This window comes from Physeter macrocephalus, chromosome 12, assembly GCF_002837175.3.
Source record: "Physeter macrocephalus isolate SW-GA chromosome 12, ASM283717v5, whole genome shotgun sequence".
NCBI classification, from domain to species: Eukaryota; Metazoa; Chordata; class Mammalia; order Artiodactyla; family Physeteridae; genus Physeter; species Physeter macrocephalus.
Window position 1 is genome coordinate 13,208,017 of NC_041225.1, and position 15,226 is coordinate 13,223,242.

The window sequence follows — 15,226 nt, forward strand, 5'->3', positions numbered from 1 at the left end:
CATGCCGCAGAGCGGCTGGGCCCTTGAGCCATGGCCGCTGAGCCTGTGCGTCCGGAGCCTGTGCTCTGCAATGGGAGAGACCACAACAGTGAGAGGCCCACGTACCGCAAAAAAAAAAAAAAAAAAAAAGAAATAGTTTTAATCGCTCACATTAACTGTGATATTTGCTACAGATTTCTTATTCCTCAATTGCTGAGATCTCATTGCTTCCCCGAGTCTTCAGGATTAAAAGAATAATCAACAATGGGACTTAGAGCCCAGGTGCACAGACCCTGGTGGATGGGAAGCAGGACTGGAAAACGCAAACCTGGATGCAGCCTTATCCAGAGGTTTTCCTTTAATAGCCCAAGGAACGACTTCTCTAAAAGAATGAATACGCTGGAGACATACTACCCACTATCTGAAGATGTTATCAATGACAGTGCTGCCTCATAACAAGGTGGTAGGAATGCCAGTTCCATCCACCTGGCAGTGCCCTTCAGGATTAGTGTGTGGAGAGGTTTCTGAAGCTGTGTTAAGTATTCTGTACAGAAAAGCACTGATGGCAGGCAGCAGAGGGTGGGGCAAAAAGGAAGTGGGAAGCAGCAGTAAGGGTGCATGCCAGATATGTGCTACCTCTACCTAAGTTTAATTATATGACTGACACGGAATACAAGTTAGTTTCTTAATAAGAATTTTTAGGGGGAAAATGCAGCCATTTTTTGAAAAATTTAACTTACTTCTTCCCAATTTTATGTGCTAAATCCACAGTAGGTTTTACAACTATTTCGAAGAGAGATGGAATTTTCTTGAAATCATCAGAGAGATCTGTCTGAAAATCATCTTCGGGATCAGAAAAGGGAAAATGCTCTGGTGGGGTTGGCAGAAGCCCAACTCCTGGAGGCGGTTTGGGAAGAGGAGTTATGCCACGCTTTCTAAGTTCTTCTAACTCTCTTTCGTCTTCATTGGTAGCTTCTTCTTCAGTATTCAACACCTAAAAATAATTGGCAAGGATTACTATTTCAAAACAAGCTTTTTTTTTATCCTCACATTTAAAACTGTGAAGACTTGAGTAAACTAGTTTTGTTAATAGAAAAATACAATATTAAAGTTGAAATAGATCAGAGATAGCTAACTACTTTTTTATAAAGAATATGAGGTTCAAAGAGGTAAAGGATATTTCTTAAAGTAAATTAGCTTTTTTAGAGGTCAAATTTTGTGGTTACCAAGGTAGTGGGAGGGAGAACTGGATGAAGGTACTAAAAAGGTACAAACTTCGAGCTATAAGATAAATAAGTACTAGGGATGTAAAGTACAACATGGTAAATGTAATTAACAGTGCTGTATATTATATATAAAAGCTGTTAAGAGAGTAAATCCCAAGAGTTTTCATCACAAGGAAAAAATCTTTTCTACTTCTTTAATTTTGTATCTATATGAGATGATGGATGTTCACTAAACTTACTGTGATCATCATTTCAAGATGTATGTAAGTCAAATCATTATGTTGTACACCTTGAATTTATACAGTGCTGTATGTCAATTATATTTCAGTAAAACTGGAAAATAAATAAACTGCATTTGAACAGAAGCTCAACTGAGAGAAATAAAATTTATGAGGGACTGGTTGAAAAAATTAGGTTTTTTAATGGCAGAACAATGATAAGAACAAAAGATTCTGTTTTTTTTAAGGTTAAGGCAATTATATTACTTACTATCATTAATAAGTAAAGGATACTATAATAGGTGCCACTATTGAGCATTTACTATTTACTAGGAGTGGTATGAAGTGTCTCATCTATATCACATAATTTAATCTTTTAAGAACAAAAGATTCTTAATTCTTAGTCCAATATTCCTGCTTTTCTAACACATTACATTAATAGAATAAAACATAAACTAACAAGTCCTTGATCTCTCAGGAGAGTTTTATAAACTATGACTTATAAAACATGATTCAAGTCAAATGAATCTGTAATCAAGGTGCAAAAATATTACTCACTTTGTCCAAAAGTTTCTTTGTTTCTTTAGTCAGATCATCATGTGAAAATTTACAGTTGTCTCCTTGGTAACATTTTGCTCCACTATGATAGAACTTGCATGGAAATTCATGTAAATAAAAATATTAAGGAATAGACCACGTAAAATCAAACTCTCATATTTTTAAACCAAAAAACATAACTGCTGAATCAATGACTTTATTACTATATATTGTACCAAATTTTCTATAATCACACAATTTTTTTAATTTTAAGATTAAATATTTTAAATACATGGCAAAACATTCAAAAAATTTTAAGTCTCCTCTACTCTATTAAAACTAGAAAACATTTTTTTAAGAGCTTAACTTTTTTATTTTAAAAAAACTTGACTGTACAAACTATATTACCTGTTATTTTTTTGTCAGTGATAGATGTTTATATCTTCTATCATAGCAGAGTTAGTAATGTGGGTAATTAACACAGACTTCCTTAGAAAGAGCTTTGGGTCAAGATTTTACAAATCATCCCCCAAATTACCATAATATAAATTATGCCAAAAATTCTGTGCAAAATCTAGATGCTTTCACCACTGATCAAAAGAGGCATGTTAAAGTTTCAATAGTTTGTTCAGAGTACCATGATACTGAAATGTTAAGTATAAATGTTAAGCTTGGATAATTAGCTAATTCCATTAATATTCTTTTTTCTCAATAACCATTTTTTTAATTGAAGTATAGTTAATTTACAAGTTGTGTAAGCTTCGGGTATACAGCAAAGTGATTCAGTTATACATATATATATCTATTCTTTTTCAAGAAAACAATTTTTTAAAGTAAAAATATTTATGATGGCTATAGCAAGTATTATAGTGTAATTTAGGTAAACTCTGTTACTTTACTCAATAAAATAAAATATAGAACAAATAAATTTTGTAGCAAGAGCTCATATCTATGAAGAAAATAAAGGGGTCTGATATGTCAAATATCCCAAAAATGAAAACTACAGGCTAATCTTACTTAAAATTTTGGAGACAAACTTCTAAAGAAAATATTAAATCTAGAAGTATAGTGAAAAATATACCATTTTCAGGTAGTGTGTGTTCTGGAAATTTCTGGGTAGTTTTAGGAAATTTATTACTGTAATCATCACATTGATAAGGTCAAGAGAGAAAAATCATGTGATCATCTTAGCAGATACAAAAGGCAACTGATAAAATTCAAGATCTTTTTTTGATATTAAAAACTCTTAGGGCTTCCCTGGTGGTGCAGTGGTTGAGAGTCCGCCTGCCGATGCAGGGGACACGGGTTCGTGCCCCGGTCCGGGAAGATCCCACATGCCGCGAAGCGGCTGGGCCCGTGAGCCATGGCCGCTGAGACTACGCGTCCGTTCGGAGCCTGTGCTCCGCAGCGGGAGAGGCCCGCGTACCGCAAAAAAACAAAACAAAACAAAAAAAAACAACTCTTAGTAAAACAAGGATATACATACTTGAGTTTTAAAAAAAAAATCTATCTTAAAACTATAGCCATAAGCCAAAGCAAAAGGGCATTATCTTTGAAATGTATTATGCTGCCACAATCACTATTATTTAACATTTTTCTGGAAGTACAGACAATACAGTTGAAATTGTCATGCTACAGATGGCATGACTATGGAGAAAAACATAAGAATAGATGGAAAGCTTTAAGAAACAGTTCAGCAAGGTATCTGGTTTCTAAAGAAGTACGTTAAAATGTGAAAAAAAATTTTCTTTGCTTGAATAAGATAAATTTATCATAACATTCTGATAAAGAAAAAAGGAGTACTTGCCCTGGTAAATATCAAATATAATATTACAGAGGGGAATGGTCAAAGAGCACAGTGTGTAATAGTAGTATAGAAGCAGAATTATGCCCAGAGGAAAATTTAGAATATGGTTAAGGTGACCTTTTAAATCTGTGAAGAGGGGACAATGAGCTAATCATTTGGGAAAAAAATAAGGTCCTTAATGAAGGACAGTGTATCTATATATAGATATATATATATAGGTATTTTTTAAAGGACCATATATAGTGAAATGCCATAGGGGTAGAGGTAGGAATACAACTGAAATGTATAGATTTCCAAAGGGAGAAGTGGGGAAGAATATATAGTGCTTATCATTAGGTGGTAAGATTTGATAAGACTTTGATTTTATAATTTCCAACAATGACAATTTATTACTTATGAACCTAAGTAAATAATCATTTAGTCACAGAATAAATATGTTGTGAACTACTCCTTCAGGAAGCACAGTCTCTTGAAATACTTATAAGCTGAGTATATTAAATATAAAGTACATTTATTTCATAGATTTTTTTCCAAAGGGAAGTTATTTCATTTCCCTAAAGAAAAAAACTCAGTTTGCCCTTTTGAAGTGCAAAGCCTGATTAGACCTGGTTTATATAACGTGCTATTTTAAAATTTAAAACCAAACTAGGCTTTCTGGGTTGTACTTATGATTTTTAAAGCCTCAGTGATGCTTGAAAACTGCAATATTTTGGTTAACATGTTTTTAATAAAGGATATTATGCATATAAATGCAGTTCTCTCCTTTGGTACAATATCCTTGTAAATAAAATTTGCAGATCTCTTTTCTCTTCTCCAACTCTGCATCATGATCAAATTTACATTGATCTCCCTGTTCACAAAAAAAGAAAAGAAGAAAGAAAGAGAAAAAAAAAGAAACCACTGAATTGAATTTTCTCCATGGTATTTCATGGTAGAACTATGGTCATATCTCCAGTCTTTAAATAATGAGCTAATAATAATTCAAACAGTCCTTAGAATTCTTGCCCAAGACAGTGGATGTGGCTATGCGCAGAGAGCCAGCACAGTCAGCATGACCTCAGAGGATACTGCCTGGCTCCACCAGCACTCACCATTTCTAGCTGAGCTACTCTGGGGACTTATTTAACCTCCTGGTTTGGCCATGTTGAAAATGAGGATAATAACAGTGACTACAATTCACTGTGTCACTGTAAAGATTAAAACATTTAATATTAGTAATCTACTTTGAACAGTACTTGCCATACAGTCAGCATCATGTGTTTGTTAAATAAAATCTCATTTCAACAAGTTATATTACTGCCCCAGAATATAATTAAATGAGTTCTGATATACAGTATTCAATGCAAGATACATTTTGAAGAACCAGTTTTCTTAAAACTATATGAGAAATGAAAAAACTAACCACCCCCTAAAATGACTTTAAATTTTAAAGATTATTTCAGAAGTTAAAATGATTTATGATACCCCTATAAATTTACCTTAATACATCTCCCTTCCAGAAAGTATTTACAGATTTGTTTTCCTTTATGTTCCACTGTGTGCTGATTAATAAATTCCTGAGTCATAACCTTCCATTTTTTCCCTGGTTTACTATACTGCAAGAAAAAAAATTACTTAAATAAAACATATGAAGTAGTAAAAAGGTATTAAAATTTATAGTCAAATGAATCTAGAAAGCAGTATACACTGATTATTAAAAGTAGTGAAGACTGGACATTCTGATGCTATTCATTTACTTGGAGAGAGATATGCTTCTAGAAAAGTGCTTATTGCTATACTAGTAGTTTCAAAGAACCCAATTTCTAATTTAATGAGGACACACAACTACATTTTTCAAAATAAAATTATGAAAATCTTGAAAATTAACAATAATACTTTGGCAAAGGTACAATAAAATATTTACTCTCATGTACTGTCGACAGAAGATGTAAAATATCCATACTGTTTGACACAAAATTTGTACTTTTCAGGATTATTCTGAAGGAATTATCAGGAAGGCACACAAAGATTTATTCACAAAAATAACTACTGCAGAATTATTTACAAGTAAAACAAACAAACAAAACATAATCTAGAAATACTGTACCCATCCGAAACTAGGAGACAAGTCAAACACATTATGATACATTTAGGTGGTAGAATATTATACTGTCATTAAAAAATCATGGGATAGAAAGACAATTTGGGGACATAAGAAAATGTTCACAATACCTTACCAAGTGAAAATGTGACCCCAGTTTATAATAATAAAGACAAAGACTAAAAGAATATACCCCTACCTTTAACAGTGTATGTCTCTAGATGTATCTCTAAAAAATTATAGATTGCTTGCGTGTGTGGTTATTTTGTACTTTCTATAGGAAAAACATGGAGGATGTATTATCTTTAACTTTTAAATTAAAAAAATTAAGAAAAACTAGTATGTGGTAGAAAATCTCACAGCCCTACTTATTTTTTTTTAGTTCTTCTCCTCAGTCCCCTATTCAACTTTTGCTACAAGTATAAGAGGGTTGAGTAGCAAGAGAGTATGATGCTTAGCCAAGCTAAGGACTTCCACTCATGAGCGCTACAAAACATCAGTTTTTCAGGCTCTTAGCATGCATAGTGCCTTGAACATCGAGGAGCTTAATAACTATTGATATTTGCTCTTCTGATTTGATATCAGTTTTCCCTTTTCCCTCAATTTATTAGAAGATGGAGAACAAAGCACAATCTACTGAAAACAGGAAACTGCCTCACAGCAAACACTTAAGGAAATAGATGGCTAAACTTAAATCTGATCCTCAGCACTCCCAACTGATGAAATATATATTTTACTAGAAGAATTCTGAAAAAAAGCATAAGAATACCAGGAAAATAGATAATCTTTGAGGTTCTTTAAAATATATATATATATACCCAAATTGCCCAAGGAAAACGCAAAGAAACTGCTTATACTCTACTCTGATAGGATCATTTAAAATGTCTTAAATCTATGTAAATTTTACTTACAAACATTTTCTATTTCTAGGCTCACTTAGAACAAGTAGATATAAATGACCAGTTCACATATGCCTTCTGTACAAGGAATTGTGGCTGTAATAAAATAGGCAGCCATAGAAAGTGCACTGTGCAAAGTCAATGAGCCAACTTGAGGAATATAACTCTGAAATTAAAAAGTAAAAATATTAGGTAATCACCCTCCCCCCCAAAAAAACGCTGAAAAATGTACCAGGTGGTAACTATGTTCGTCATTAATAACTCACTCTTTCTGTCTATGTTACTTTCTAATGATACACCTCATTGTCTTAACGGAGGATCGCGGGGCGGGGGGGGCTGTTTTTTTTCCCAGTTTAGTTCTGTTTAAACGAGTAGTAAGTATTGCAGTACACATAACTATGGAAAAACTGACTATAACCAAGGTATTCCAGAAAATCTAAAGTAACTTAAACAAAATTTCCAGATAAAATAAAGTGCCTAGAAGATCTGATCTTTTAAGCTTGAGCCTACAGAAGAACCACAAATGTCCTCTATCCTTTTTTTAAATTTTTAATTTGATTTTATATAGGAGTATAGTTGATTCACAATGTTGTGTTGTCCTCTATCCTTAAGATCTTTTATGAACTATAAGAGCTAGAAGAACGACAGAAGTAATCTAGTTCATCACCCTCATTCGACAAATATGAAAACTGAAGATTAGTGAAGTTAGTGACTTGCCAAAGGTTACATTTCATGTTAGTAGAATCAAGATAGAACTCTTTGCACTATATCACACTGTTTCAAAGAAAACACAATTCAAGAAAGAGGGAGAAGGAATTCCCTGGTGGTCCAGGGTTAGGACTCTGCGCTTCTACCACAGGGGGCATGGGTTTGATCCCTGGTCAGGGAATTAGGATCCTGCAAGCTGTGCAGTGTGGGAAAGAAAGAAAGAAAAGAAAGAAAGAAAGAAAGAAAGAAAGAAAGAAAGAAAGAAAGAAAGAAAGAAAGAAAGAAAGAAAGAAAGAAAGAAAGAAAGAAAGAAAGAAAGAAAGAAAGAAAGAAAGAAAGAAAGAAAGAAAGAAAGAAAGAAAGAAAGAGGGAGAGAAGGAAAAGACAGAGAAAGGGAGGAAAAAAACCAAACTACCCACTTGGTGATTTTAAAATTTATTTACTCTAGAGGATGTATTATATTGGTATAGGGAACAAGAGCATAAAGATTTTTTATATATACTAAAAGGAGGAGGAAATTAAAGGATCTGCTGGGAAAAGCATATGTATTTATAAAAAAATTTAATAGCCACTATAAAGACTAACAAATTTTAGGAGTCTTATGGCCAAAAGAATGAATAAGGCTTTAAAATCCATCAAAAGTTTGCATGTTCTGTGACTATACTTGAGTTTTCAAGAAAATTAGTGTGGACATGCAGGTATTCCTAAATTTATCTGGCCTTTGGAGGATCTTATACTCCTTGAAAAGGCAAGGGTAAAAATGGATCTATGTTGGCCACTCCAAGTATGTTCACTCTACCCTGGATGGGCCTCCGCCAAAGCACTTCTGAACATGAGCTGCTTCCTTGGACTCTGACATGCTCCTGCTTGTTTCTGGAACCGTAAGAAGAAATCTCTCATGAGAGCCAATAAACTGACATAGTGTTGATAACATATTTTAATCTTGATAAAGAAAGGAAAAATATTCTAAATTTGATAAATGTAAAAGAAAGAATTTATTCTGATTTTCTACTACATGATAAAGAAATCTTTTAGTTGCAGCCCAGATCTGCAAACATCTAAAATGTTAGTGCTTGAAGAGGCCATTAGAGTTAATACTGTACTCTAATTTTACAGACTGAGCAAACTGAAGCTCAGAGATAGGCAGTAACACGATCAACACCATACTTTCTTGGAAGCTAATTTTTTTTTCACATATAGGGTATAAGTACGGAATATAGGAGAAGGCTTACTTAGAAAACATTCATATTAATTTGGTCTAGTGAAAGCAGCACATCCTAGACATCTACACGTGTCTAGAAAGATGGACAGGCAGGTTATAGTCACCCAGAAATTCTAAGCTTGTTTCCATGGAACGGTGAGTTCCATGTTAGTAGGTGTGTAGAAAAAAAGAGTTCATGGTCAAGTAAATTTTGAAAATGACGGACTGAACAAAGTAAAACAGACTTCTTTATGCCTAACCTGCTCAGTGTTTAATACATTAATGTTGACTGAGAATCCCCAAGAGTAGCGTAGCATGTGCTGGGTTTCACAAATTCATCTGGGCCCAGACTTCTTTTTTCTGTTAACAACTCCCTAAGTAGTACATTAATGAGTACATATTAAGAAATCTTTGCCCATTATCTTTAAACCCAGAGATGAGAAAACTGAGCATTTTCCAATTACAATATGTTACTATCCCTTTTCTTTTTTTTTTTTTAATTTTTAAAAAAATTTTGGCCGCATTGGGTCTTCGTCGCTGTGCACAGGCTTCCTCTAGTTGTGGTGAGAGGGGGCTACTCTTCATTGAGGTGTGCGGGCTTCTCATTGCGGTGGCTTCTCTTGTTGCAGAGCACGGGCTCTAGGCACGTGGGCTTCAGTAGTTGTGGCTCACGGGCTTCAGTAGTTGTGGCACGTGGGCTCAGTAGTTGTGGCACACAGGCTTAGTTGCTCCGCAGCATGTGGGATCCTCCCAGACCAGGGCGTGAACCCGTGTTCCCTGCATTGGCAGGTGGATTCTTAGCCACTGAACCACCAGGGAAGCCCCTACTATCCCTTTTCTACCAATCAAGGTCGCAGCTACCCTTGTTCTGTACAATTCAACCAAATCTTACTGGAACAGTGGCAGAATACAGGAATTGGACCACTCTAATCCAGAATGTTGCTACAAGGTTGAAATGTACTGTTCAGAGTTCAGTTCAATTCAACATGTATTTATTCAATATCTACTATACACATAGTTCATAAATTCATCTTTCCAACCATTTATACCTCCTTTCTACTCTTTTAATGATTTCAACTGTATTAAGTAAGTGAATTTACCGCTATCTCCCTTCTCGGTCCTGCTACGTATTGAGCTATTAGCATTTTATTGCCATTTGCATCTAGGGACCATGACTCCTAGGAAAGGAAAGTACAACAGAGAACTAATAGAACAAACATTTTTGCTTTCAGACATATCACTTTTACTTTGAGGTGCTTTCCAACTTACCGATTTTATTTCGAGGGCACCAAAACGTGCATCTGTGTACTACTATCAAAACTAATTAAAACAATACTTCTTTTCTGGAATTCATCTATACTCATTTGATCTGAACTGGAAAATTTTCATTTACTAGGAAAGTAGCATTAAAATCACAATGCTGGGCTTTCTTGGTGACACAGTGGTTAAGAATCCGCCTGCCAATGCAGGGGACATGGGTTCGAGCCCTGGTCCGGGAAGATCCCACATGCCGCGGAGCAACTAAGCCCGTGCACCACAATTACTGAGCCCACGTGCCACAACCACTGAGCCCGCGCACCTAGAGCCCGTGCTCCGCAACGAGAAGCCACCGCAGTGAGAAGCCCGCGCACCACAACGAAGAGTAGCTCCCGCTCACCGCAACTAGAGAAAGCCCACGCGCAGCAACGAAGTCCCAGGGCAGCCAAAAGTAAATAAATAAAATAAATAAATTTTTTAAAAAATCAAAATGCTTTCCTTTGCAGCCAAATAAGTTACAAAATGGAAAAGCTCCTCTCCTCATTATATATAAATTCTCAGTACCTCTTGAAAGTCATCCGTTCCTGAAAACACATTAGGCCCTTTATTGGCCCTTCCTCCACGGTCTTTGCGTTTGATTTTCTTCGGCAAGCCGCGTCCACGAGCAACATTAAAACTTTTAACCCTCTGTTCAATACCTAAAAAAGTTAAAATGTACTTCAGATAGTTAAAAAAACAGCACACTAGACAATCTACTAGTTTACAGGGAATAGCATATTTTAAATGGTCTATAATGTACAGTGTATTCTTTTTTCCCTTTAGATTTAGTGAAAAAAATTAATTCAGTCTTTACATTTTACTTCGTGGGTACTGCTCCTTATTGTTCTGTTTCTTAAGGGATGTTAATAACATAAGGAAGGCAAGAAACAAGGATATATACATGGCTGGAGAGGTCAAATCTAGTTTTATTCTTCTCAATTTTCCATAGAATAAGCAATTAACAATGTTTTCTGTTTTTAAGAGAATTAAATATTACATTCATCTCTAAGGAAGACATTGTAGGTATTAGTGATTAATTTGTGGCAAACTGAGTTTCTACTGATAATGCTGAATAGACATCACATATGTCTCCAAGCAAAATTTATACTTGTCTCTTACTTTTGAAAAACTTGATATTTAAAAGTCTCTAAAGAGATACTCAAATGACTAAAATTATATACTAAGGTAGTAAGTTACAATACAAAGTGATTTCTCATTATACCAAAGTCATATTGAACTAATAAGTTTTCATTAAAGAAATCAAAGAAATTAAAAATTTAAAGATAACATAACTATTTTCACCTCAAAGAATAATGTTGGTAGGGATTTGGAGAAATTGGCATTTGTACACACTGGCAGGGGTGTTATAAATTGCTACATCACCTTTTTGGATATCAACTTGGTATATCATAGATCAAAAATCTTCAAATGTAGCTATGTCTTTTGACTCAATTCTACATTTCAGCATTTACTCTCAAAAAAAAAAAGTTTGCCAAGATATGTATAAATATGCAGGGTTAATCACAGAATTTTAAAAAACGGGTGCAACTTAAATCCCAAATAATTACTAACAAACAAACCTAACAGTTTATTAGACAAATTATGGCATATCTATTTAATTGAAGAGCATGTAGACATTAAAATCTACTCATTAACATAAGAATGACTGAGATACAATTCACAGTTAAGGGAAAAAATAAAGTTATATCAGTGTATAGTTTTTTGTTAAAAAATAATTGTCAAAAAATTCTAGACGAATGTATACCGGGGAATTCCCTGGCAGTCCAGTGGTTAGGACTCTGTGATTCTACTGCAGGGGGCCTGGGTTTGATCCCTGGTTGGGGAACTAAGATCCCACAAGCTGTGGCACAGCCAAAAAAAAAAAAAAAAAGTATACCAAAAATATTAATAGTAATTGTCTCTGGGAGTAGGGATTCAAACTGCTTTTGTTTTATCTTTGATCTTTGCTGGGTTATCTTTTCTACACAAAGAAAAAGTTTTCTACATTTGACCATATATTATTTTCATAATTCTGGGGGAAAAAATGAAAGTCAAAATAAAATGCAATACTCAATTCTTTAACAGAACAAACAGAAAGAGTTTGAAAGGAAGAACCCTAGCTGGGAAGGGATGAACAAGGCCTCTACATTCCCCTTATTTCCTAAGTGGAATGATCCCTGACACCACTATGTCTGGACTCCAGGAACAAACTTACTAATTACAATAGCATATGCATAGACAAATTCCTGTCTCTTTAGTTCAACAAAGCCTAGATCCACATTTTTCAAAGGAATTTTGCTTGGAAATCAAGAAAAAAATAAAGCCATAAAAATAACCAAATTTACTTGTAACTGATTCCTTTTTTCAATGATAATTAAATGATAGTTACATAGGGCTTGGTGCTCACTACTTCACCTCAGCCTCATCTCGCTCCAGTTTTCCTGAAGCAGACATATTGACTGGACAGTTCTTAAGGCTGATTTGACCCTGATGTGACCCATAATTTCTATGGCAATCTTGCACTGGTCTCTCCAGGGATGATGTACCTCAATATAGCAGATGAATAGGTTATCACTCCAGAAATTTCTTTAGATTATGTTCTTATGTCTGATCCTGAAGAATGTCTATAGTCCTGAGTACATTTACATAGCAAAGATGATCACTACATTTTAAAGCCTAATAAAAGAATAGCTTCCCAGGATTCTGTCCTTACATGTCTAAAACATAAAGTGATACACAGTAACAGAGACAGCTGAAAAAGGTAGGTTATGTCTTTCAGTATACTGATACCATATAAAAGGGAGGGGAAAAACATAACAGGAAAGTTGTTTTACATTTTTATACACTTCAAAAATATTAAGAAATCTTTTAAATTCAAATTTTAAGATATCATGCAGATTGAAATATTTGTAGATTTTTGTCCTCAAGGTCTACAAAATAAATAAAAACGAATTTAGGAAGCACAGGAATAAGCTGATCATGAGAAAGGGCAAAGAAATTTAAGGTTTTACTTCATATTTACCTGTTTTAATAAGGTTCTCATATTAAAAAACAGACAATTTCTAACTTACCTTGCTGAGTTCCTTTCAATCTTTGTTTTTTCCCTGGTTCTTTAGAAAATGATGATCCTAAAACAGTATTTGAGGTTTCTTTCGCTTGCCTGTACTGTTTCAGCTGACTGGCAAAATCTTCCTCTGTTTCCTGACTGTAGTTCCCAAAGTTGTCATCACTGTAGTTCCCAAAGTTATCATCACTGTAGGTACTGTACTCATCATATTCTTTACTTTTAAATTTTCTGTTATGTTGACTCTTCTTTGATGCCATGTAGCTTCCTGATATATGTCCATGCTAAGTGAAAACGCATAACCATTATCAAGATTTTTCAGTTATATGTAGAAATTGATAGTAACACAGGACATCTTTTTTCCCCCAGAAAGTTGGGAGAAAGAAGGGGAAAAGACAGTTATTAGTTCTGCCTCTTGGTTAGAGCTTATCTATGGCACTATTTAAAACTAAGTTCAAAAAGCTAAATGCTACTCTGATGTTATTAAACATTATAATGTTCATAGAACATTGCTGGAAAGTGTGTCTTGCTCGCTTTTTGTTTTCCATGTCCGTGTCTTATGTTTCTCATGCTCCATGCCTCAATATTTATACACATAAGAGTACTTTAAAATCCATACTCTCATACAGAAATTCCATCACCAAAAAACTGAAGAGGTCTTTTTGAAAACAGAAAAGAAAAATAGTAAAATAGCTTGGAGCAAGGGTAGAAAATATATAGAGTCTCCTAAGATTCAAAAATTCCCAAATGACACGTTTAAGCATATTATATTTAACTTCAAAACTATATGTAAAGTCAAATTTGTAAAAAGAAAATATTTATATTTGAGGTCTAATAGAAAAAACAGAGATTTCCCTAATAGTAAAAAACATCTATAATTTTATTGCTTTTTACTAAAGCATGTAAAAACAAAAAATACATTGTAGTCCTACAAGTTCATTTAATGATAGTATTCAAGTATATCTCTATTCACTGAAATATTTTTATTACTTTTATCATATCTATTGTCAATTTTTTTATAAGAAGGCAAGAAAAAATTGCACATAATTACTGCTTGAGGATCTAGAAAAACTCAGACCATGACTCATTTTCAGTTTAGTACATTTTAAATGTGATATAAAAATACTGCCCTGGCAGAATACCAACATGAGACTGTGTTTTTAATAAAATGCAGAGAACATACAGAGTGAAGTAAGTCAGAAAGAGAAAAACAAATATCGTATATTAACTCATATATGTGGAACCTAGAAAAATGGTACAGATGAACCGGTTTGCAGGGCAGAAATAGAGACACAGATGTAGAAAACAAACGTATGGACCCCATGGGGGGAAAGCGGGGTGCGGCGGGGGGCGGGGGGGTGGTATGAACTGGGAGATTGGGATTGACATATATACACTAATATCTATAAAACAGATAACTAATGAGAACCTGCTGTATAAAAAATAACAATAAAATAAAATTCAAAAATTAAAAAAAAGAAGTAAAATTCAGAGAAATACTGTCCTTTTCAGCAATTATAAAAGAGAAAAATTATATAACTAAAGCAATCAAGAAAATCAATTAGCTCATCAATTTTAAATTTTGAAGACATTATATTAGATTTCCAAATATTTTTAAGCAACATTTTTAAAGTTTATAAACTGTTCTCAGTCTAGGACTTCAGAAATTCAGAAGGGGATTTACAATTATAGCCAAAAGGCAGTTTCTTACATTTTAAAAAAAGCCACTATGAAAATAAAACAAAAAATAATTGCTTTGATTAAGTTGAAGATTAATTAATTAGTTGAATGGTACTTACATTTCCTTTTATAAAAAATGTGATTACATTAATTCTTCAATGATATACTTCAACGCCTAATGAGCAAGGATTACTCTGTTAATGGGCGAGTATGAATTTTTCTCTAGAGATTAAATGCTTTTCACAAAAGCTTTAAGTCTTAATATTAATCCAATTCTCTGATTTTTCACAGCCTTTATAAAAATGATCTCCATAATTCCTACTTTTTCAAGCAGAATTATCCCTAAACTTTCAATTCATCCCTCGTTTTCCCAAATGCAAATAATCCTAATAGTCCTCTAATTATGCAAACCTCAGGGCTTCTTCTGCAGTGACAGACTCTAATGTGGCTTGCTGCAGTGCTTAGTGTTTGCATCAGGGCACCACCCATGCGGTGCAAGCTCTCCAGGAAGCGCTAAATGAATGAGGGGTT

The 15,226-nt window shown here is 34.1% G+C and overlaps 1 protein-coding gene across 2 annotated transcripts in view; it reads right to left on the reverse strand.

Moving 5' to 3' along the window:
* ZC3H6 (zinc finger CCCH-type containing 6) overlaps positions 1-15,226 on the reverse strand; it is a 53,083-nt gene that overhangs the window by 7,412 nt on the left and 30,445 nt on the right. The window contains exons 4-9 of one of the 2 annotated variants that reach the window (XM_055088885.1): positions 13,023-13,299; positions 10,477-10,610; positions 5,246-5,362; positions 4,504-4,617; positions 1,982-2,089; positions 720-973 (exon numbers count right to left, since the gene is read on the reverse strand). In XM_055088885.1, the coding sequence (XP_054944860.1) occupies positions 720-973; positions 1,982-2,089; positions 4,504-4,617; positions 5,246-5,362; positions 10,477-10,610; positions 13,023-13,299 (1,004 nt within the window). The remainder of the gene's footprint in view (positions 1-719; positions 974-1,981; positions 2,090-4,503; positions 4,618-5,245; positions 5,363-10,476; positions 10,611-13,022; positions 13,300-15,226) is intronic. The other variant, XM_024129794.3, reaches the window with a different exon arrangement.